General features: G+C 45.0%; 1 protein-coding gene across 4 annotated transcripts in view; it reads right to left on the bottom strand.

The window, feature by feature from the left end:
• Nucleotides 1–25,040, bottom strand: part of Dab1 (DAB adaptor protein 1) — a 1,075,383-nt gene that overhangs the window by 59,799 nt on the left and 990,544 nt on the right. For all 4 annotated transcript variants that reach the window (XM_057785280.1, XM_057785281.1, XM_057785282.1 and 1 more), the window contains one exon: nucleotides 586–717. In XM_057785280.1, coding sequence (XP_057641263.1) covers nucleotides 586–717 — 132 coding nt within the window. The remainder of the gene's footprint in view (nucleotides 1–585; nucleotides 718–25,040) is intronic.

Consider the following 25,040-nt stretch of genomic DNA (forward strand, 5'->3'; position numbering starts at 1 on the left):
GACAGATTAATAAAGAACTGCAGCTACTAATTTTTGTTTGTGGCTCCAACCCGCAGCCCTTCCTTTTTCTATTAAACTGAAAGCACTCCGTTCTTAATTAATTCTACCTTGTTTATATTGGTTTAGCAAATTGCTTCTAGGCTAAAGTTCATTTCTTCAACTAATTATATTTGCAAATTCATAATAATCATAAGCATAAAAGGCATTTCTTTTTATTTATTAGTGATTCCGAATACAATAAAATTAGGGCAGGCCATATGCAAAACAGCTATTTGTTTTCTCTTATTTTCCTTTTAAATGAGGCTATGAACACAAGAAAACTTATTTGTATACGTGTCTCTATCTAGCTTAATCAGAAAGGGAAAATAATTAGTCATTAGGATATATCCATTAGGATAAAAAACAAAACAAAAATGAATGGGTATGACCATGATTCTTTGCTTCAAGGCTGTTTATCTCTCCTCAGTAGGATTCTGCTGTGGGGTGGCACATCATTTACCCAGACTGGGCTTTGGAAAATCAACAGTGTTAGTTCTGTCCTGCGCAGTTACAAGGAAAACACCCATCTTAGACAGGAATACTTACTGCCTGGGCTGTTTTGATGGCCACAAATCTGTGATTCCCTTCCTTCCCACAAACGTATCCAAAAGCCCGGTGATCCGTGATGTCCTTCGCAATGTAGGAAATTTCATGAACAGCATGGTGATGCTGAAGGGCCTGGGGACACACAAAGGGAGAGCATGTTTCAGGGAACACACCCCTCGAGCTGTTGATGGATAAGAGAGATGTTTCTGCCATGTGTGAAAGGCCCAAGGGGCTTGGGGAAAGCTGTTTGGTACAGATGGAAGGAAAAAGAGCTACGCCTGCCCTTGAGAAAAGGAGGTCTCCCTTCATGGCCTCAGTGCTGTGACCAGAGATCTACCCAGACTGCTCATATGGGAGTGAGCATCTGCAAAGGTGGCTTCCCACCACCCGCTGATGCTTCCGAGTCTGACTCATTCATGTGCTTCTTTCTGCTTGCAACCTTTACAGCATAGCTCAGTCCAATCTGTCTTGATAATGAACACACTTCCGTAACCAGGCATTTGCATGCAGTGGGAAAGACCGTCCTGTGAACAACTCCAGGGGGTGCTGTGAACTTCACAGTACTCTAGTTCTGCAGGATTACTGAGTTTTCCCAGCAGCTGGCGAAAAGCTCTATTGAGGGATGAAAGACTTCCTCTATTCTTTTTCAAAGTCACCATTGTGGGTAGAGGAGGGGACACACACACACACATCCTTTTCATCGGTTGAATCCCTCTGCAACGTCTGGTCTCATTATCTTCTTGAAAAGTTCCTTTGATGACCACATGAGATGGCACCCTATCTGCTAAGCAGCCCCCAAATGGGGCTAGCCTTCCCTCTCACTGCAGGAATGCTCCCTTAAAACGCTTGATGGAGTCCTCACATGCAGATGTTCACAGGTTTGCTCTGCTAAGTTTGCTGACTCCTAGCCTTTGTCACCACACTAGACTCTTTTCCTAACCTCTGCCACCTACCATCAGCCCCACCCACCTTGTTGAGCTGAAGCAATCTGGATGATGCTCTGTAATTTGAAATTGGCCTTTCTGTTTTTGTTATCCAAACTGCCACAAAATTAAAGATGGAGATCTTTATGGTTATTTTCCTACAATAATCCCATATATCATCTTAATTAGTACTCTATAAAGGCTTGCAGAACCAAAAAGACGCTGGTGGTCAGTCCAGAAGCCTAGTGAAGAGCCTTTGTCCTAGCCATTGTGCTAATGCAAACCACCCACCTACGTCTCTGCGCCACAGTTTATCCCCCTAGAAAAACCAGACCAAAGGCTCCTAATTCAAAAGTCCTGGCTCTACAGGGATCAGCAAAGGCAATAAAAAGGCAAATTTCAAAAATCTAACAGGACTTCAAGTACTGTATTGAACAGATATGGGGAGGGTAGACATTCTTGTCTCATTCTTGACTTTAGTGGAAATGCTTTGAGATCCCCTCTCTTTAAAGTGATGCTGGCGGTGGGCTTGCTGTTAAAAGTCATAAGCTCACAATTATTTCCAATAAATTTATATATTTTTGTACATGCAACTGTTTATTTATAATTACATCTGCTTATTGCTGCTAGATTCCCTAGCTTACATTTGAACAAGTGGTCACGGTTCAAATAGCCCAAGAAGAAACATGAATGAGATTGGTGGTGCACAAAATCTTTTCTGTTCCTGAAGACCAGGAGGGAGGGAGAAATACAGGCAGCACAGGTGCTGCTACAAAACCCTCCCCAACCACGAGGGAAGACATTCTCCAAGGCTCTCGTCTAGGTTTCCTGTACCTTAGAAGCCACTAGGATCGTTCACTGGGCCTCTGGTTCTTATGATGGCCATGACCTTAGTTCTAAAGATCACTGACCTTACAAAATGTCAATCCCTAGCCTCTTGTTGAACTAGGCTTCTGGCCATGAGAATCATCTGTTGTTCTAGAATGTTCTGCCTCACCTTCATCTGCCAAGATATAACCTATCCTTGCCTCTCTGATGACCCTCAGAGCTCGCCCTTCAGCCTCATCCATTCTAGTGGCCTGTTGCTGCACCCTGAGTAGCAGATTGGTGTCATTGCCTCACACCCTTAGACCCTCAACTGGCAATATGACAACTTTGTACTCGGAGTGGATTTTGGCATGATTAAAGTTGGTGGAGGAAGGGTTTGTTAGCAAAACAATTGGAATCTGCTTGTTTTGTTTCATCAAAAGGACAGATTTAGCTAGCAGAGGAAAATTGCTCTGAGAGCGGTAGCTTTTTCATGGTGTTAATGATGTAAAATTGATGAGATTTATATTCACGCAACACGGGGCATTGATGTATAAGCTTTTGTGAGCTACAATGGTATGTGGCAGGGGAAAATGGGAGACAAAGACACCCTTCTCTCCTTTGCCCGAAAGTATTTCTCTCCATGCACCCTGTAGAGGATGCACTCCATGTCTCCTATTAAATCCAAGTTTGACGACACTGCCTTATTGATTGCCAAGCAGAATATTGCTCTAAAATTAAACAGCGATTAGAAGTCTTCCTCAGGGAATTAGATTTAGAGATGACTGTGCAATGGTAAAATATTACCTACCATGAAGACAGCAGATGGAGATGTTTTAATTTATCTACAAATCCTCATTAAGTATTTTAAAATCAAAACATTCTTAATGCTTGATGATACCTAATACTGCCTTGCAAACTGTTAGCTGTGTGAGTGTGCACACACAACGCACTTAAAGATATCCGTAACATGATCTTTTCCCGTAGTTAATTTATGACATGTTAAAAGGCAATGCTCTCCAAGGGTCTCATTCGCTTGAAAGCTAACTGTCAGCGAGGGGAAATGTCTCCACTTTCCCCAACCTTCCACTATGCAGACACAATACAGAAACGGAGAAATACATGCACGGGAGGATTTAGTTCATTCAACAGTTGTGCTATCACATTCATTTCAGCAACCCAGAGCACTGGACAGATGTTCATTCGCTGAACCTAGAAACTGACCTTGGTCTTCAAGTAGAGCTTTGATTGCACAACACATCAAAGGCACTTGAAGTCACAAGGAACCTTAAACATTACATAGTTAGGCCATTATTTTTTTTTTTAATGAAGAGACCAGAGATCCGAGACTGTACCGTCCTAGGCACTACTATATGTAGACTTGTCTTTCTTCCCCAGGGCTGCAAAGCACTGGCAATAACAGGGTTCTCTAGAAGCTAGGTCTCTTTTCTCTTTCCCTGGTTCTCTAGTTCAACAAACAAAAGCTGAGACTCATGAAGAGGGAGGAGAAAGCAAGTGAAATAAGGAACCAGAGAGGAGGAAGGAACGGAGGTTGTCTGTAATTCTGGCAAGTGTCTGAGGTCAGAGAGGGAAATAAATCATAGCACATAGAGGTGAATTACAGGGGTCACAGGGAAAACAGTCAAGGAAGCATGACCTGGAAGTTTACTTCTAGTTCTTAGGAATAATTTCCAGTTCACGCTGTCTGACTTTCCTTTGTGTAGTATCTGCAGAGCCAACAACAAAATGGCGAAGAGAGGCCACCATTGGTCATGGCTGACAAGGATAGCTTCACCCACAGCGTGTGTTTCTGTGGAGAATTCTGGGCCATGGTGGATTGTTACAAAGGCTGCAGAGGTTGACCAGCCTAGATGATGCCACCTGAGTGGGAGGGTGAGGGCGGGGGGAAGGCACACACTATTCAAGTCTCGTCTGTACTTCTCATTGAAAACAGTGCCTCAGAAGGACTTACTCTTACTATAAAAGTAGTTGTTGGTCTTGAAACCAGGGCTTTCAAGACCCTTTATTCTACAACCTTTTCCCTATACCATGGACCATCCAGACATCAACACCCTCAGTTCAGTCTAACCCCATCTTCCACATGAGTTTTAGGTGCATTGGCCTATAAACAACCCAAGGAGTCTTTCCTCCCTTTTGGAGTTTGGACCTTCCCACCTCTGTACAACTGCTCCTGTGGTTTTCTCTGTGGATCACTCTTGCCTTCCTCTCCCCTGTGCTTTCCATGCAATCACACTATTTACAGAACTACCGCACTATGCCTGTGTTCAAAGTCTTGTTGCAGTATCTTGCTCATGAAGCAACCTTCCCTGACTCCTTCCTTTTTTACTAATCCCCCCCCCATACCCCATAGCATCACATGTGCCCTTTCAAGTAAGATTCTTTGATTTGTTTTGCTCAAAATCTGTCTGTTCATCCAGTTAGTCACATCACATCCATATTGAGGGTTTGCTATGATCTGGGTCTCGTGCTATACATCTAAACAAGTGATCAAAACATCATCCTTTCCTCAAGAACCTCGTGGTCTTGCAAAACAGGCATGTGACAAAACCTAAAATATATAGCACGGCAAGACTTACATAAAATGTGTGTTGTACAGGCTGGGAGCAGAACTAGGGAAGGGGCACAGGGAAGACTTGACAAAAGAGGCCATGGACTCGATCTAAGTCTGGAAGGATAAATGGAAAGATCCCAGAAGAGTAGGGCAAAGGGTGTGTTATAGAAAGCACCTAGTTCCTAAGCACAGGTTCTCCTTGCCTCTCCGCTTTGGGAATGTTAAACCTGCAGGAAACAGGCTATGGTGGGTTCTCTTCCGTTCCCAAAGAGCTTTCCCTGGTGCAGTAATTGATACCCAAAGAGCACCAAAGGGGAGGAAGAGCAGGCCGAGCCGTCTTGATGTGCCCTGCTCAAGGTAGGTACTCAATCCATGCCCAGCAAATGGATGAATCGGGCTCATTCACAACATTCCACACAGGATTCATTCTGTGAACAGAGGGATTTTTAGCATCATTAGATCTTTTTCTTTGCATTTCCATGAGCCATTTAACAATGTTTAAATGAAGTATCAAATTGTTTGGGGGGCTACTGTCTGACAGAATAAATTACAGAGAAGACTTAATTTGTACTATGGTTCAATACAGCCAATTAAATACAGTATGGATTAGAAAGTCATCTGCTAAAGTCTTTCCCATTAGCTATTTTTAAGGAATAAATTCTACCACTTAGCTTTCATAGAATCATTGTGTGTATGTGCCCCTCCCCCGTCTCTCTCTCTCTGTCTCTCCCTCTCTGTCTCTCTCTTCCCTGAGGCAATACTCTTCATGGGAAAAAGACCCAACAGGATTCAAGTATGCTAACAAAAATAAAAAAAAAAAAAAATACAACAAAACAGCAGATAAGTAGATAGACACAGAATAAAAATAGATCCATGAACAACAACACGCTGTTTCACATGATAAGCAATTACAGTTGTTAGAACCTCACAAGACAAAGGGAGGCCTGGGCTCATTATAAAAGCCTTTCTCTTTTCTAACATATTTTTGGATGCGTTCACCATGATGCGGTGCCAACAAGGCTGGGAGGCAACCTCTGCATCAGCCTCTTGGGCACCCCATCATCAAGTGCTAAATGGAGCAGGTCGGGGGGAACTGCTCCCTGGTTGGCACCCTGAAATCTTGCATCAGGTTTCTGTCAAGGACAATACCAAGCGCACAGATCGCACGGTCTCTAGCTGGAGAGGTCACGTGACAAGCGGGAGAAGGCACGTGCTCTCGAGCCAGGGAGAGCACAGTTCAGAGCACAGCTAGTCTAGTCTACCATCTGCCAGGGGGCAGCATTGAAGCGTCTCTGACTTACTTTCTCAGATGCCCCCGCTCTGATTGTTGTAGACGACGAAGGATGCGGAGCCCCAAATGTTTCTGGAAACGGCAAACCGAGCCATCTAAAATGCCAGAGAGATGTGGCAGGCTCTCTTCCCTTCACAGTGGCGGGAAGGATATCTATGGCACATAGAGTTGAGAGGCTGTGGAGACACACACGTCGCTGCAAGCGTGTGGGCACAGCACAGGGATAATGGCAGCATCTCTCTCTTGCTTTGAGGAGATTAATAAGTTAGTAGATAAAGTGCTTAGCGTGGTGCGGGGGACCTGGGGAGGAGGGTTGCTTTCTTGTTATCCGTGGAAATGCAACTTCTCTGGAGAGCTGGCTGACTGTGTTTCAGAGCCTTAAAAATCATGCACAAAATGACCCTATGATTCCCCTCATAGAGAATTAATTATCCAGAAATAATGCAACCTGCGGACAAAGACTTGGATATGAGATACTCCCCACAGTGCCGAAGAACAGTGAGAAATTAGAAATATCCAGATCTGTAAGTACTCACTGACTAGCTGGGGGAAAAAATTCATGTTTCTATATAGTGAAACAGTATGCAGTATGGCAAAAAACATCCATAGAAGAATTTTTTTTTTTTGCTATGGAAATACAAGAGCAGCATCCTGTTGAGTTTGAAAAAACATATTCAAAATAGTATGTTCAGAATGACCATGTTTCTGAAGAAAGACAAGGATGCTTATTTACATTGTACGGGAACTTTGGAAGTCTATTGATTATCTAACTGACAATCTAAAGAAGGCTGTCTCTTGGTGGAATTACTACTGAACTTTAAGATGTGACTTTTTTATTTACACTAATTGTTGGTACAATAAATATTTAACGTATGGAAGAAAAATATAAAATGCTTTTATTTTCTATCACAAACTTAATGCACATGCCATCTTCCTTCCATTCCACTGTGGCCTTTCAGGCTGCCTCCTTCTCCCTTCTTATCATAACAAAATAAGTTATCCAGGGCACACAGCTCTTGTATCATACATAGATTAGGAGAGTAGCTCAGTCTCTCCTCACATACTAAGCAACACCACTCCCAACACACACACACGCACACGCACACGCACACACTTCTTTTCTGTGAGAGTCACATCACAGTGTGAAAGGACTGAGAAAAAAAACTGTGGTGGCTAGGAAGATAAGGTCTACGTGGCAGACACCAGATTGGTTCATGTCTCGGCCATGTAGGCCTTGTCTTCCTACAGTGCTGAATTCCCTCAAGACTTTCCAGTACTTAAAACACACCAAAGGCTTCCCACCACCTTTGGAATAAAGACTGAGAGCCCAGCATGGCCTGCACACCCCGACCTGTGTGATCTGGGGTATCCCTGGGTTCTGTCACCATAGTCCCCTCAATTAATGCCACGTGGCTCTTTTTCTGGCACTAGAATTAATCAGAGACCCCTTCAATCATTCTCCCCGTGCTCTAAGTGCATAGAAAGCACCCCGCTCTGCATCTTCCCCCACCCTGTTCAGAACTTAATACAGATACAGCTTCTCGAAGCTCCTGGGACAGCCCAGAAGAAGCCCAAGCCCTCTCAGCTGCTGTGTCTTTCACTGGGGTGGGTGGACATGGAACCACACAGTTTGCCATCCTGTGGATGAGACTATGTTAATCAGTATCCCTCCCCATGAGAGCCAGCTCCTGGAAGGTGACGATGTCCTGTCTCCTCCCTCTGTTGATCAAATATAGTCCCTGATATGGAGTCAGGATTCAGTACATTTATACTTTAAAAAATATTCATAACATACAATTTGGCAGTTTAAGTATGCAAGTCTGTGGCATTTAGCATATTCACATTGTTCTGCAATCATCCACCTGCACAAAATTTTAATCTTCCCAAACTGACATTCTGTATCAATAAACAGCCTGTCGCCTTCTCCCATAGCTGCTGGCAACTGCAAGTCTCCGCTCTCCCTCTATGCATCTGTCTGTATCTATTTAAAAGGGGAACTTTGCAACGAATCAGCAGCAAGATCTGGGGCCCAAGCCTGTCCTGGACCACTCTCTAGCCCCATAAACTCTTTATCTGTTGCCCTAAACCTTCATTTGCCTTGACAGTTAAAATGAGGTGCTGGGACTCAGTACACATGCGTGTCCTTTTTAGCCCTCGGTGTCCCTTTAATTCTTTTGTAGATTTCATAACCTGACAACAGCTCTAACAGTTTCTTCACAGCTCTCTAGTCGTATGGCATAAACATACAGATCTGGAAAGATGTGACAAGGACCCTGCTTAAAACAGGGAGATGAGTCAGTCAACTAGCAGAAAGCATCCCAGACCTGTGATTTGGCCTAAGATGCATTTCACAGGCAAAGGAGAAACAGGTGTGCTTAATCACTTAGCAATCACTAAAGTGTCATGGAAGCTGATTGCTGTTCTGAGGGAAGTAAGAACTCCACAAGGGAAACCGGCCTGAACAGCAGCTTCCTAACACCGGGGTTCACTCAAAATCCCAGGGCGCATGAGCAAGGGTGACCAGAGCATCATGGCAGTTGGTGGGCTGGTGTAGACGTCCTGGTGGCTCAGCTCTCAAACTTCTACATTCAGCAGGCGCTGGAGCTGTAGGACAGGACACATCAGGCATGCTAGGCAATGGAGGGATTTTAATCCTTCCATGACTTTGTGACCTTGAGAAAGCCACCTTCTCACGTGGCGCCCCAGCTCCTCTCTCTGTACAACCAGATCATTTAATGTGTCCAGCATTTCTGGATGATGGAAGGTGCTTAGTTTTTTTTTTTTCCCTCCCTCATAGGCAAATGAGTTAAAAATTCTCAATCCAATGTCTCTACAATATAGATCAGGTACATTGCTGCTAGGCTGGAACCTAGAACTCACAAACTCAATGAGGCTGCCACAGAGCTAACGAGGTAAGGTCTGGGAGGGAAAAAAAGCAAAGAAAGTGGGAGATCAAGTCACAGAAAAGAAGAGATCTGACCTTATAATGGAATCTAAGAACCTGGACCCCAGCGTTTCTGGGAATCTAACCCTCTAATTTTCAATTACAGATATCAGTAATTTCCTTTGGTCACTAAGACTTTGTGAAATTGGTTTATTGGATTCAAGTTTTCTAGCGTTTGAAACCCAGGGATTTCTGATACCAGCCACCATCATTATTCCTGTCACAAGAGAAAACAGACTTAGGACAAGTGGGACCAGGAAAACCCCAGTGTGTGTCTGGCTCATTGAGAGCAGTGATTCAGATTGGAATTATGATTTTGGTGATAGCTTTGGTTATATATTAGAATAAAGCAAGTATACAAATATATTGTCATTAGTAAGCAAGATGGTCCATGGGAGACAGTTGAGACAAGGATAATTGTAAAACCTAAAGAGAAATTCTATAGTGTTAAATTTGAAATGGAAACATCAATAATGGGTTATGATCCAAAAAATAGGCTTCTAGCATTGTTTGCTGAAAGGGGCCTGGAAGCAACGAATCCCCTGCACTTCTGAGCCCTTGTGATGCAGCTATTATCTGTTTAGTTACTGATCCCTCAGCCCATGTGGAGATAGAGAAACAAAAGGTTGCGTTTGAGAGTTAGCCTTTCACAATCTTCTGTGAGGTTGAACGTCCATGATAATAAGTTGGGAACAAACAGATCGCAGTATGCTCCCTCCTTCTTCCTCGCTCTCTCTTGATGTCTTCAGAGAGACCAGAGATGGAGGGGATAACACATTTTAGGGCTCTTTCCCAAGAACAGGATAAACTAGGGCACTGACCTGTGATATCACTGAAAGTAAGATAAGAGAAAACACCTTTGTCCTGCTCACCCGAGCAACTGCTGCCCCTAAACACAAGGGGGTGGGGGTTGGACTTTAAAGACACACTGTGCTGAGAAGTGCCCAGCATGGCAGCAGCCACTTTCCTGCGCTCCTGTCCCAGGTGTGATAGCAGAATATCAGCCAGGGCCTTTCATTTTGTAAGAGCATTTTGAAATGCTCAGATTGAACGGACATGGGAATAATTTACACTCTTGAATAGCTGATGTGTGTGTATGAGAGAGAGAGACAGAGACAGAGAGAAACAGACAGACAGAGAGACAGAGACCGACACTTGGAAGTTCTCAGTATGTATAAGAATTCGGACTTTGTATCTTCTTTCCCCAGGCTTTTTTTTTTTTTTTTTTTATACAAATGATACTGTGCAGAGAATGCATACTACCGTCTAGGCATTGTGCTAGGTACTAGGTACTCTATATATACAACCCTCATTCATCTCACCCATGAAATAACTTCACAGACAGTTTCCCCTACTTTCATTGTTTGAACAACTGCGACCCATGGGAGGTAAGTAAATACCTAGTCTGCATCTCTCCTGCTGTGATAGACAATATGACCCAAAGCAGTTTGGGGAGGAAAGGGCTTAGTTCATCTTCATCTACACTTTACAGTCCATCACGAAGGGATACTGACTTGCTTCTTCTGTCTAGCTGAGCTACCTTTCTTTTACAGCCCAGGTCCACTTGCCTAGAGATGACACTACCCATAGTGGGCTGGGTCCCCTCCATCAGTTAACTATCAAGAAGATTCCTACAGGACAGTCTGTCGGAGGCAGTTCCTCAGTTGAGGTTCCCTCTTCTCAGGCATGTCTAAGCATGTGTCAGGTTGACATAAATCAATCAGCAGAATGGGTTCTCTTGGGTCACACGGCTGATAGAATATGGGTTGCTACCAGACATGGATGGTTCTAAGACCCAGTTCTTTCTGTGCTCCCTACATAGCTCCTAATGCTCTTTGATGGTCTCTATTTCTGTTTCTCTAAAACTCTTATTTTTATTTCTGCTTCTTTCTGCACGAGGAATCCTAATAGCCAATGAAGGCATTTAGTAATATAACTGATGATTTCAACATTTTAACTCACGGTATAAAAATTATTGTAGCAAATAGGTAAATGAATGTGGGCGAATGAAACGAAACAGCATGTTTTGCCACAAGTCACTACGGGAATGGGGTCATTATATTTAATGGAAAATTGCTTTTTATGTGTTGTTACCAATTTGAAATTAACCTTTGCTGTGGTCACAAGAAAGCGTGGCACGCAGACAGAAACTTGCAAGAATGTGAATTGATTACAGTGGAGCCCTTGGAGGGAGGGCCAGAACTGAGAATCAGGGAGGCCAATGCCTTCATTTACAAAGTGGGGAGGTGGTGTGGCGCGCTGATGATGTCAGGGCCAAAGGAGGACTCTTAAGACTCACAGAAGTGACACACCAGGGTGCTGAGGCAAGGCATGACGTCAGTCAGAAGCAAGCACGTCAGAACCTGAAATGTAAGTCTGTCATGAGCTCCTTTTGTCATAGAGGACAGACTGCCCAGCCTCTGAATAGAGCGGATAATTAAGATCAGGCAAACTTTCCGTGTTCTGCCTTTACACAGCATGCCTAATAAATCAGCAGTTGCCACCCAGCTCAACATTTCTGCTCTGGAAATGACATGCTTCTGTTGCATGCTGAACTGTGCCTCGCCCTTTCTCCACAGTGCATACACTGACGTCCTGAGCTTCAGCATTTTGGGGTGTGGCCTAATTTCAGAACACCTGTTACATATACAGTACGAGGAAGCCATATCGGAGACTCTAATGGAACACCAGGGATCTTTATCTAAGGGGGAGACTGGAGAAAGACACACAGATAGAGAACTCCACACAAAATCACAGCAGAAATTATGGGGGTGTGGCTTCAACCCAACAGGTATCAAAGGAGGCAAGCAAGCCATGAGAACTGGGGCCCTTCACAGCACAGAAAGAATCACCCTGTAGGCACTGGCCATGAACTCGCAGACTCTGGCACAGGAGACAATCCTCTGGTTGTTTCCATTGCCCAGTGTACCAGAACTCTGATACACTGTCCTGAAATCATTGCTATCTAGACTGTATATTTAAGAAAGCTGCCAGGACCACAGGGGGTTTAGGCCAGGGTTCAGGGAGCCAACACTGAACAGGTGCTTTGGTATCATGTCTAGCCTCTGTTCCCTTGGTGAGCCTCCGTGTTCCCCTAGGTAAGAAAGGGAGGCAGGATTGGGACTCCAGCTGGGTTGGCTTGCAGTGCAGAATGGTGAGCCCGGTAACAGTCTTCCTGTTGCTGTCAGATCATGCTGCTGCCCTAGGAAGCTTGCAGTGTGGTGCAGTGGCATGCAATTTACAGCCGCATCTGTCCAATTAGTTCCCATTTAGTGCTGTGCTGCATTCCCCAAATATGCCGCAAACCACCGAGGCGGTGGGCTGAGCTCACAGAGCACAAGGATCAATTGTTTCTCTTACACTAATTGGCCCCGTGATTTGTTAGGCTGTTGCCTTGGAAAATGAACTGTCAGTAAAAGAAATTAGCACAAAACTGCCCCCTTCTTCTCTGGAAAGGCATCGGAGACAGTCCCACTGCCAGCTTCAAGGTACCTTAGGATTTCAGAGGTAAAAAATGGGTATCAATTCACACATTCTGACATTCCCTGCATCCTTTTTCCTATTGAGAAGAGAAGATTGTGACTCAGGGTGGTTAAACAACTTGCCTAATCAATTTTCAGTCAATAGTGAAGAAGAGGCTGGGGATGGAGGGCAGTGTGATGGCAGGCTTCATGTTCCTCTGCTCACAGCAGGTCAACTGCCTCTGTTCTTCTGTCTATCTTGTCTTATCCCTCCCTCCCCTTCTTCCCACACCCTCACTTCTGTTCCTGACCCTACCTGACCCCAAGGCAGCGCAGTACCCAAGTGAAGGTAGATAGAAGAGAACCTTCTTCAGCAAGGGTCACCTTGCACTGGCCTGGTCATCCTAAGTAGACATCTGGCTGGACCCCTGTAAATGACCCTTGGAACTGTGGAGGGAGCGGGGCTGGGGATGCAGAGGTTGGGATGACAAGATGCCCTGTCATTTCATTGTTTTTTCTCACTCCCTATGGTATCCCCAGCACCTAGCACAATGTCTGAAGTGTATGTGTGTGTGTGCATGTGTGTTGTTAGTAATAATTTGTTGACAAGTAAGCAAACACTGGGTTTAGATCATAATAGAGGTAATGACAGGGTAGGAGTGGAGGCCTGGAGGGAAAAGGCAGTAGGAGCTTAGTAGGTAAAAGCTAGGAACTATGGAGGAGTTAGGTCTCAAGAAGTTCTAACCAGATGAAAACATTAGAGTCCCGTAACTATAAAACACACTGGACAGAGAGCTGCGACAGTCTGTGACCAAGGAATGTGAGAGCAAGGGTGGCAATCTTTGAATGTGTCTGCCTTAGGGATTTTATTGAAGAGACACCATGACCATGGTAACTCTTTGTGTGTGTGTGTGTGTGTGTGAATTCAATTTTTTTATTTAAATTTTTTTAATTTTACATACTAGCCCCAGTTCCCCCTCTCCCCCCTTCTCTCACCTCCTACCTTACCCCATATCCCATCCACTCCTCAACTCCTCAGAGGGGGTAAGGCCTCCCTTGGGGAGTCAACAAAGTCTTGTATACCAAGTTGAGGCAGGAACAAGTCCTCCCTCCCGCCCCCGCCCGTCCCCGTATCAAGGCTGAGCAAGGTATCCCATCATAGTGAATGGGCTCCAAAGAGCAAGTTCAGACCATGGCAACTCTTACAAAGAAAATATTTAATTCTGGTGGCTTGCTTACAGTTTCAGAATTTCAGTCCATTAGCGTCATGATGGGGAGTATGGCAGATGTGTTGTTGGGGTCGAGAGTGTTTCATCTCGCAGAAAACAGGAAGTTGACTGACATTGGGTGGCATCCTGAGCATAGGAAACCACAAAGCCCACCCTCACAGTGACACACTTCCTCTAACAAGGCTGTACCCACTCCAACAAAGCCACACCTTCTAATAGTGCCACTCCCTGTGAGATTATGGGGCCAGTTACAACCAAACTACCACACTGACAATGGAAGTAAGGCCCAGGGGACGCGGGAGTTTCAGGCCAGGATGAAGCCTAAGACTGGGGAAATGGTCAGCTCAGCTCATGGTGCTGAATTTATCCTGCTGTGACTTTGGGAGTGCCACCAGAAGGACAGTCACTTCCTAGGGCTCCCCCTACTGGAGCAGTTTATCTAAAGCTCCAGCTAGAGCGCATAGGAGCCTGGCCACCCCTCTTAGGCCCTGGGCTGGTGAAGGCAGACTCTGGTTTGGGGACAGTCTAGGAATGTGCCTGTCAACGGAAGATGAACACTGCTTTTTGAGACCTGCTAATCCCTGTTAGCCAGGCCTCGACCTGTGACCACAGAGATCCAAAGTTTCCTAGCAACAGGTGACCGGGATTTGACTTATTGAACCATGGTGAACACAGGTGTGATTCCTGACCTCATATTATTACACGGCTTTATGTTACCTTATGGTGAAATTGGAAGTGCTGGTGGTTTTGTATTGGCTTGGGTCTCCAGTTTCTCTCCCACTAAGTGAGATGGGGAAGTTGCAGATCGGGTCAAGTTATCCTGAAGCATCACCTCGAAGACTGCATTGTAAGCCTGGGTGCTTAGAAGGTATGAGTTTGAGTGACACTCGACATGCCAGAAACAGCACTGGACACAGAGCTAACTGGCCTGTCCTCCCAATCACTGGGTGACCCACGAATAGGATGCCACAGAAGCACAGGACACAGGAAATATATCTGAATAAAGGCAGCCCCACCCTCCAGGCGCCCATGTCTGGGGAATGGTCTGGATAGCTATAGTAGAGTCTAGCAGGTTCTTAAGAGACCTAGAGATGCTGAGACCAGCCCCACAGGACATAAATCTGGGTATGTATCTGGGCTCACTAGTAAGGGCTGCTGGGAAGACATATTTAGGTCAATAAACAAAAGACGAGGCACAAGGAAGAGACAGACAACCTCTTCAGAGCACGGTAAGCGCCAAAGCCAAAGTAGACTACAGCTGGCTTTGGGGACTTCTGAGGGGTTCCAGGGTGACTGATAAGTGTGCATCGGTGTGAAGTCATCCACGTGTTCCTTACAGAGCCACTCACCACTATGAGATAAAAGAGACAAAGAGGGAGGCTGGGACCGACATATGGAGACCCAGGGAGTGGCAGTTTCAGGACAAGACGATAAAGGACTGCCACTGTGGCCTCCACCTCTGTCCACCCCACTCCGTCTCTATGCCCTTCCCTTCTAAGCCCCTTTCCAGAAGCCTTGACATCACACGCTCTTCTCAGGTTCTCTCATCAGCCTTCGAGACTAGGTCTCAATCTTGGTTTATAAAGACATGAATAAATATCGGTATAGTTTCCCTAGGGTCAAGGCCATCTTCCCAGGATGACCCTAGCCTATCTCCCTAAGAGGCGTGCCTGAAAATCTTCCAGGATGTCAAAAGATCTTTGTTCCAGCTATGACCTATGGAGAGGGCAAGTGTCTCCAGCCTCTTAGGGAGAGTCAGAGCGGCCATCATTGTGTGTAAACCCAGGTGGTTTACACAAGGATCAGCCCCACCTTGAGTCTTTCGCAATTTTTTATTTTCTTAACTGCTCCATTAATCCCATTAGTCCCCTATGCACAGGCATGGATGCAGCGTAGCTCTTTTCTCTGCCAGTCGTTTACAAGTTAAGTCTGTTTAGCCATTTAAACTAACACAGGACTGGGCTTTTCTTTGCTGCTATGTCTAGTCTTCATTATCTCTATCTGCAGCTTTAGGCTTTAAACTTAATTTATGAACTACTTACCCTACTGTCACCCTCGACTCAGCAGCAGTGTGGCTAACAGTGCAGACTCTAGAGCCAGCTGTGCACCTCTGGGCTGGGCACTGACAGTGAGGTCTGCTTTCTCACCGCATGGTAGGAATAACTGTCCCCACCTCGGAGCAGTTATGAGAACCACGTGAACTCATACTCAAGACACACTTAGACGGTCACCCCGGAATACAGGCTGTGCATAATAAAGGTTATGTCATATCAAAGTTATTTAAAGCAGATCCCAAGAGGCCATTACTTCTCAATTTATGCAAACAATCGTCTTACCTCGTGGCTATTTTTTTTTGTTTGTTTGTTTGTTTTTGTTTTTCAAGACAGGGTTTTTTTCTGTGTAACACTCCTGGCTCCATTCTGGAACTTGCTTTGTAAACCAGGGTGGCCTCGATCTCACAGAGCTCTGCCATGGCCTTCCAAGTGCACACCCCCTGCCCAGTCCTAGTGGCTATCTTGGTAACTGTGAGGTAATGATACTCGTGGACTTGATGACTCTGTGTTGGCAATATTCGCCCCTGTTTTCTTATCTTATAGGTTCAGTTCTGTCCTAATTGCTCCCATGACTGTCAGTCTGATGTCCACAGCAGAACATGAGGCACCTGAAGCTTACTGTGAACAAAATGAAACTGAGCATTCTATCACATGAAGCACACCAGTCTTTACGGCACGGCTAACACCCTGAGCTGGGCCACCGTGTGGGGATGGGGACAGAAGAAATCCGTGCAGCTCTGGGCTAGACCGAACAGAGGCAGAACTTGGCTTGTTTGCTAGAACTCACTCTCCCTTTGTGTATCAGAAGGGGATGGGGGACAAAGTGAGAAGAGCTGTCGAGTTTTGAAATGAATAAGACGTCTTCGGAGTGAGGCATATAAAAGAGAGGAGTTAAAAATATTCCCAGAGCATCTGGGAGGCAGAAGGATTAGCAAGGCGCCTTTAATTGCTGCAGAACAAAGACCCCTGCTGAAGAGGAGGCTCCCTCTCCTTGCACCTGTAAGCAGGTAAACACAAGGATGAAAATATGGCTGTTTATTCAGAACACCCTCATCCCACTTGAGGAAACCAATTCCCAGAGGGGAGCATCTGGCAGTTTCCCATCACCTGGGTACAGCAGGAGTCTGGAAGGGCTGGGTGGGGGGAAGGTGGAAGGGGGGACAGGCAGCTAGGAAGAATGTCCCACCTGCTTGATGCTCTTCTTCCAGATCAGATTTAATTCTCACCATGAGCCAATCACTGCTTTTTTGGCAGGCAGATCTCTGAGGCTCTGAGAGATGGATTTGCAGGCCCAAGTTCAACTGCTTCAAAAATTCTCAGTCCACTCCCCAGTTCCAAGTTCACCAGCATGAAATGAACTGCTTCTTACCCATGTCCTTTGTTAATATATCCTAATTGGAATAGGTCTTCTAAGTTACTGATAAAGCAAGTTCGTGTCCAGCTACCCACTTACCCATCCTGCTCTTTTCTTACAGCATACCAGGCAAATGGCTCCCTGTATCATTTAAGGCCCTTTGGCTACTAATAGTTAAAAGCATTCCATATTTATATGGGAAAAATGATTATTGCATCTTCAAGTTCTAATTTATTATCTCATTTTTATGGTCCCGTGTTAAAACAAGTACTTACTTAGTTCAGAGAGGATAAGTAGTTGGCCCAAACTCACATGTAGGAAGTTGCAGACTGGAAACCAGTGTGCTTAAGTTCTTCTGATTTCACAGGCCTTGACATTGTATCCCTTTGGTAAGATGGCGAGAGTAAAGACTAAGGATATGGACATTGTATCCAGAATGCCTGGGTCCTGACCCCATCCTTTACCAGTTTTGTACATGCTCTATGGTCCTGTTTATACAGCTTTTTAACTGTGCACAGAGCTATACCTGCCCCACGGGGCTGTGTTATGAATGCTAATAGAATTAGTACCTAAGCTTAAGATAATTCCTGGGACCTAGAAATATGATATGTTGGACTTTTGCTTTTAATTTATTTCAGAATATTCTTTGGGTTTTTTTTTTTTCTCCCTACTATGGGAAAACCTCCTCCAGTTGAGAGCTGCTAACCCTATAGTAATGGGAAATGGAGGAGTTTAGTTTAGAATCTGGCGGTCTGACTCTCTGAACTGAATTACTGAGACTCCTGCTTGCTTTCCTCTGCCTTTGGTCCATGACTACATACATCAAAGGATGGGCTGGGTCTCTCTGTCTTGACTCAACATGAGGAAATATACCTCGAATCCTACTCTTTAGGTATGTATCTGTCTACCATACAGATTCATGTTGCTTCAACATTATTCACTCCCCCAAAGACCCTGTAGATCTCGTGCTAGAATTGGCATGGTCCCTGCACCTCCCATCTTCATGGGCTTGAGGGGACCCAGCATGATCAACATTCATGTGTTCCAAAAAGTCCCAGAGAAGTATGGGGCTAGAAAAGAGCCCACATGAAGTGTCTGTGATGGTAAGATGCTAAGGGGAAGTTCCAAGTTCCTGCTTCAAATGGGAGAAACACTGGAAAACTGTTACAGTTTGCTTTCTCATCCTCAAAAAACAAAAACCAATTTAAAAAGTGAACAAGCATCCCCGGTCACAAATTAAGACTGGTTGAGAGTGGCTGAGAAGGGCAGCTTCAGACCTGCAGCTCATGGGAGAGAGGGCCGAGCAAGCCAAAGTCCTCAGGGGATACTAGAAAGGGCCAGGTAAACTTGACCTTGAATAGTGACTCTTCCAGCATAGGGCTGAGTGTTGTTTCAAGCCAGAGTGGGTTCTGCATCCCGAGATGAACCACAAAGGTGACCTCGGTAGAACTTCTATCGGTGGTGAGTGGCTCCTTGATGCCTGTATCTCTGCCATCAAGGTGCAACCTCGGCTGACTCTGGCTTCCTCCCAGAGCATAGAGAGACACTCACTTGCTCTGAGTGTCACCCTGAGCTTACTCAGCCTTGAAATCTTCCACCCCACAAATCATGTGTGTATAACTGGAACGGCCAGTGACTCCAGCTCCAGGCAGATAGCTACAATTCGCTCTAGTCTCCAAAGCCATCTCGTCATGACAACCTGCTTGTGGGAACCTGCATTGCTAGGCGTCGGAGCCTCAGCTTCACAGTCTAAAGAACTGGAATGATAAATACGGCCCGTGTAGTGCCCACACACAGTGAAAGTGATATTAGTATAGTTTGATTTTTCTCCCTGAAACTAGGAAGCGTGTGTGAAAATGTCACAATGAAACCCATTACTTTTTATGCTCACTAAAATTCATAATTAAGAAATCTAAATTAAAAAAGAAAGTGATGTTATATTTAAAACCACATTACTAGACTCAGAATAAGTTTCTGATAAACTGTTGGGGTAAGCAAGTCACAGCCTGCAAATGAACGGTAGGACTACCATGTGGGTGCCTAGGGTCACCCATTTCAGGAAAGCCAAAATGGGCTATCAACCTACTCGTCCAGATCCTGAATTCAACAAGCTGGCTGTGTTCCTGGAAGAGGGTCAGTGTGTCAGCTGTTAGGGAGCGCAGGAACTCAAGAACTGCGGTTGCAATGTATAAGCCTTTCCTCCTCCTCCTCTTCCTTCTCCACCTCCTCCTCCTCCTCTTCTTCTTCCTCCTCCTCTTCCTCCTCCTCCTCCTCCTCTTCCTCCTCTTCCTCTTCCTCCTTCTCCTTCTCTCTCTCTCTTCCCTCTCTCTCTGCACTGTGCAGGTACATGTATGTGGAGCTAAGAGGTTGCTGTTCAGTCCTTCCTTAACCCCACTCTACCTTAGTTTTTGAGAATGGTCCTATCACTGAACCCAACGCTCAGGAGTTCAGGCGGGCTACCTGGCCAGCAAGCTCCAGAGATCCTCCTATCTCCTCTCCTCCTTTCCAATGCTGGGATTATAGTTGCGCACAACCATGCTTGCTCATGTACATAAAGAGTACAGTAATATAAAGAGTACCAGGAAACTGACTAGGTCCTCTTGTTTGTGTAGCAGGGACTTTAACCATCTCCCAAGTCCCAAATCTCAGCCATTCTGATGTCAAAACACAAACTCCATATTTGGTTTATAGAACGTACAAGGAGAACTGGTTCCTAAAATCACCTTCTCCTCGCCCATCTCCAGAGTTCAGAGACTTGATGGTGGAACATTTTTTCCCTCTCATGAATTTTGTTCTTCGACAGCTTCATCCATGTATATAGTATATTCTGACTATGTTCCTCCCCAACACCTTCTCTCACCTCCCTCACCATGCCTGTCGCCCCTCCCACATCCAGCTGTCCCCCTCCCAGATTCACAGGGTTTTGTTGTGTGACCTATTTAGTTTAACTAGGGCCACCTGTATGGTGACTGGGTTAGAATTCCGCTTGAGACCGGTGGGGTCAGGATTGAAGGCAATGACTCCCTCTCCTTGAATCTATTAGTAGCAAATAATTCAGCAGTGAGGGGATACTGAGAAAGAGGAGGTGACAAGGTTAACCAAAGCAAAGTATGGGGGTATGGGGGGGTATGAAAATGCCATATAGAACTTCACTATCTTATAACAAAACTTAAAAAAAAAAACCATACATGGTAGTGGTAAATACAGGTGGCATTTCACAGTCCCAACATTACTGCATCCAAAATTCCAACCTTCTCCTCTGACCTAAAGCTATTCTGTTGAAGAACCCACAGCTTCTGGCCACAGGCTTTCCCATGCATGTTGTCAGAAGCTGTTGGTTAGTAAACACAATAGATGCACTTCCTAGGGGAAGGCGTTTGGGTTGACAGCAGTTTGTGACTCCTAGAATTATCTTACAGGATCACACTGCTGAGTGCTTGCTCCTGTCTCTCTTTCCCAGAATACAACAATATGGTAAAAGGCAAATCTTGAAGCTGATCTAGGTAGTCAGTCTGCAGTGGTCTACAGATTTGGATTCCAAGACTTAGCTGCTGGCGAAGGTCTCTTGCCAAAGCTGCTTCCCCATGGAAAAGCCAGCATCTTTTGCTTTCTGTTTTAGTTTGGTTTCTATTTCTGTTCTAAAGACACTTTGACCAAAAGTAACTTGGGAAGAAAAGGGTTCATCGTCTTACAGGTCAGTCCATCATCTAGGGGAAGTCAACAGAAAATCGTCAAGCATCTGGATGGAGGAAATGAAGGAGAGACCATGGAGGAATGCTGTTTACTGGCTTGCTCAGCCTGCTTTTGTATACTCAGGATCCCCTGCCCAGGGGTGATACTTCCCATAGTGGGCTGGGCCCTCCAACGTCAATCATTAATGGAGAAAATGGCCCTAGAGTTTTGCCTATACGGCAGTCTGATGGAAGCATCTTCTCAGTTGAGGTTCCCTCTTCTGAACTGATCCTAGCCCTAGCTTGTATCAAGTTGACAGAAACATTAGCAAATACATTCTGGCACTGAGCACATACAGCCTCCATCTCAGTCGGTTCTCCCGAGTTACATATGCTCTGTCACCTCAATCACCGTGGTTCTTCTAACCAACCAGCAACTTCCCATTCAAATCTCTTCTTGGCCACAGCTTTGCAGTCCTGACCTACAATGTCCCTATCTGCTGAAACTCAGCCTCTCCCTCAGGCTGAGCTGACCTGGTCAGCTCTGAGGAAACTCTGGTCCCACAATACACTCCCCCTGCATGTTCACCAAGACCAGATGCAGGGCAGAATTCCTGTGAGAGTAGATGTGTCCCCAGAAAGGCCGCGTGGCCTCTTCACAGTGATGGGACACTACCTCCACCCTCCTTACCATGGGGCAGGGCCTCATGCATTCCCAGAGATTCGTCGCAGGTGTGCCCTTCTACTTCATATGAAAGGTTTGTCTTCCTGGTTTGGTTATCATGACTGATGGCCAGTGAGGCTATGGCTCTTCACCCTTTGAGAGGTGGAGGGAATGGTTTTGAGGCCCATTCTAGAATATTCTGAGAAGTCACATAGATGTCCCTAACCGTTGCCTATGCATCCTAGTAATCTGGAATAAAATTCTTAGGTCTTAGTTGTTTCTTATGGGTGAGGATTGTGATCACTTCTATAAGTGTCTGCCTTAATAGCGGATGCAGAGTAGAGACTCAACATGTTTTATTACCCCACATAGCGGTGCATTCTACAGCGGGTGGGAATCAGCAGGTATAAAAGCACAGAGGTGGAGTGGGAGGAGGAATTCTGGTGCCTGGTGGAGGTAGGCAGCAATAAGAAGGGGAAACACTCTTTAGACACAAATGAGAGAGAGCTGCAAATGCCAGGCGGAGGCTCTACAACTTGACATGTTGGGGACAATAAGCTACCTGTAATTTGTCATATCAGTAAGAGCTAAGCCCCCAGAAAACGTATTGCTTCCATGGGGAAGAATAACGCTCCTCACAAAATAAATCCACCGATGATGGCTGCAAAGAAGATGAAGCCGAGAGTGAGAGCGGTCCCCCATGACAGCTGACAGCGGTGATGTTCTCTGAATGCTTTCTTCTTCCCAGTCACCGTGCTCGCAAGACGCAGGCATTATGTCACCAGAGCCTAACAAGCCAGAGGGACTCATGTTACTCACACCAGCAGGTGACGGCAAAGATGTGGAAGCCACGAGGCTGATCTTGCTATACAATCAGCCAGCGGGAATAAAGGGCGTGGGACCTCCACCAGGCCTTTCGGACTCTGGGGCTCAGAGTTCTTGCAGATCCAGAAAGTCCATCAACTTTCTATTGACAACCTCTTTGCTCAAAAGCTTATTCGTTCATCTTTCTTGCCTGTTCTCAGAACGCTGCTCTCAGAAATGCCTAAAATAAAAACACTCAAGTCCAATAATAGATACCTCTTCTGGAAGAGATATATTTAAACTCCCTGCTGCAAGCAAGAGTACGTGAAGAAAAATTAAATCCAGCAATAGAAAAGTTGAGTATCCTGGCAGCATTTGACATAAAAATGAAGCTTGTCCGTTTCTGCCCCACATCCTCCCATATGGAAAGCCTCCCTTCAGACCAGGTCTCCACACCAGAGCCCACAGAGGCTGATAAACTGGCCTTCACAGGTTGCCTCTCATGGGTCCCTTTTCTGTCTCCAAAATCGAGGTCCCTCCCCTCAGTAAATACCTAGCATGTGACCTCTTTGGTGACTTCATAATTTTCAGGAGTCTCTGAAATGCATTTGGTTGTTTGTCTTTATTTATTGTCTGCTTGTCTTGCTCAGCTATTCTATCCACAGCACCTGACCCATGTTAGCTGATCACTGTCTGTTTGTTCAATAAATAAAAGTACCATTCATCTACACTTGCATCAGTGTCTCTGTCTCTGGTCCCCATTTCACTCCTCTGACTCTCTTATTGCAATGTGGTGTCATTTTGTCTGTATATGTCCAGCTAGGTCTAGGTCCCATGAAGACAGGGGCAGTGGGGTCGTTTTTCAACAATTTGGCCGCTGTCTGGCTTTGAGCAGGTGCTAGAAAAGATGTTGGCCATAGGTAGATGAATAAAGATAAAGAATAATTAAAGAATTCCTTTCCACTATGGAAATTAAGTGCAAACACACTGCTAATGGCCTGTACCCTTAAGACCTATGGCTTTATATATTCTGATAGGTAAAGCTGACTATTAACTGGCAGTGGCTGTTACATCTTTCATTTAAGCTACACACAAACCTGAGTTGGCACAGACTCTCAATCAGTGGCATACAACAATCGCAGGGTGAGAGTCACTGGCTACTTTCCAACCCCAACAGCCATACGGTTGACTGGACAGCAGAAGAGGCCGGGTCTGTGGCTGACGCTGTGTGCTTTGGTCAATGCCACCGAAGTGCAGGCATATATGGCCATGTGACTCATAGATGCAAGGGCTAGAAACACAGGAGAGCTGTAGCTATAAGGTAAAAAGCAATGTCTCTCATATACTTGGAGACCAGGGAAACCTGAGGGCTGGGCCGCCCCTAGAACCTCTGTGCAGTTCAGGTGATTGAAATATCACTCAGTCTACCTTATGTATTAGTTCATCATCATCTACTTAAAATTTATTTATCTAGAACACAGCTGACCAGCAATAGCTGTGTGTGTATGTGTGTGTGTGTGTACATGTGTGTGTGTGTTTTGTGCTCATAGATGTGATGCCATGGAGTTTCTATAGCTGTAACCTAAGATGGAAAGAAAATTCACCTTTAGTTTACTATTCATACCATTTTTAAAGGTAAGCACAGCTTTTTTCTCTTTGAAATAAACTCATGTACTGACTACTCACTGCCAACACTGCTCACTCACCACACAATAGTGTTATCTTAATTCGACCAAAGTAGAAACTGAGAGTGACTCAAAGGGATTACTGTTATTATTATTATTATTATTATTATCTAAGATCACAATTCACAGTAGTTTAACTTGAACTTAAACTCAGGACTTTGTTAAAAGATTTCACAGACTGCCCTCCCAAACCCAATATCCACTATTCATGCTAGAACTTATTGTTGTATCTGTAGAACAAAGAATGTGAGCCATGGGACTGATTCCTACTGTCCTTGGGTCTCCAACATCTTGCAAGAACATCTTTTTTGTTGTTGTTGTTGTTTAAAGATCTATTTATTTGTAGATTGTTCTGCCTGAATGTATGCCTGAAGGCCAGAAGAGGGCACCAGATCTCATTACAGATGGTAATGAACCACCATGTGGTTGCTGGGAATTGAACTCACGACCTCTGGAAGATGAGTCAGTGCTCTTAACCTCTGAGTCATCTCTTCAACCTGTGAGAACATCTTATAAGTTAATGGTGTGTATATGTGTGTGTGTGTGGTGTGATGTGTGGATGTGTGCATGGTGTGTGTGGTATATATATGTGTATATTGTGTGTATGTATGTACACAGTGTGTGTCTTGTGTATAACAATCTGTATTATTATTATTAAAAAAATCCTCTCTTGTTTATCCTGAATAAATCATGGCTTACACTTGGGTGAAAGTTCTGAAAAGAAAATTGGAGGATTAGAAGCAAAAGATTAACATTCTACAAACTATGAAAGCAATTGCAGAGTCCATCTGAAAACGGAAAGTCAAGTAACAGAAATGGAACTGTCTAGACTTACACACCAAGTACACAGAATCTCAACTGCCCTGGGCTCCTATCATTTAGAGAGGGGGAGAAAGAAAATGAGGGAGAGAAAGGGAGGAAAGAAGAGAGGGATGGAAAGAGGGAGGGAAGAAAAGGAGGGAAAGAGGGGGATGAAGAGGAAGGTACTTGATGGTT

This window comes from Chionomys nivalis, chromosome 11, assembly GCF_950005125.1.
Source record: "Chionomys nivalis chromosome 11, mChiNiv1.1, whole genome shotgun sequence".
Taxonomy (NCBI): domain Eukaryota; kingdom Metazoa; phylum Chordata; class Mammalia; order Rodentia; family Cricetidae; genus Chionomys; species Chionomys nivalis.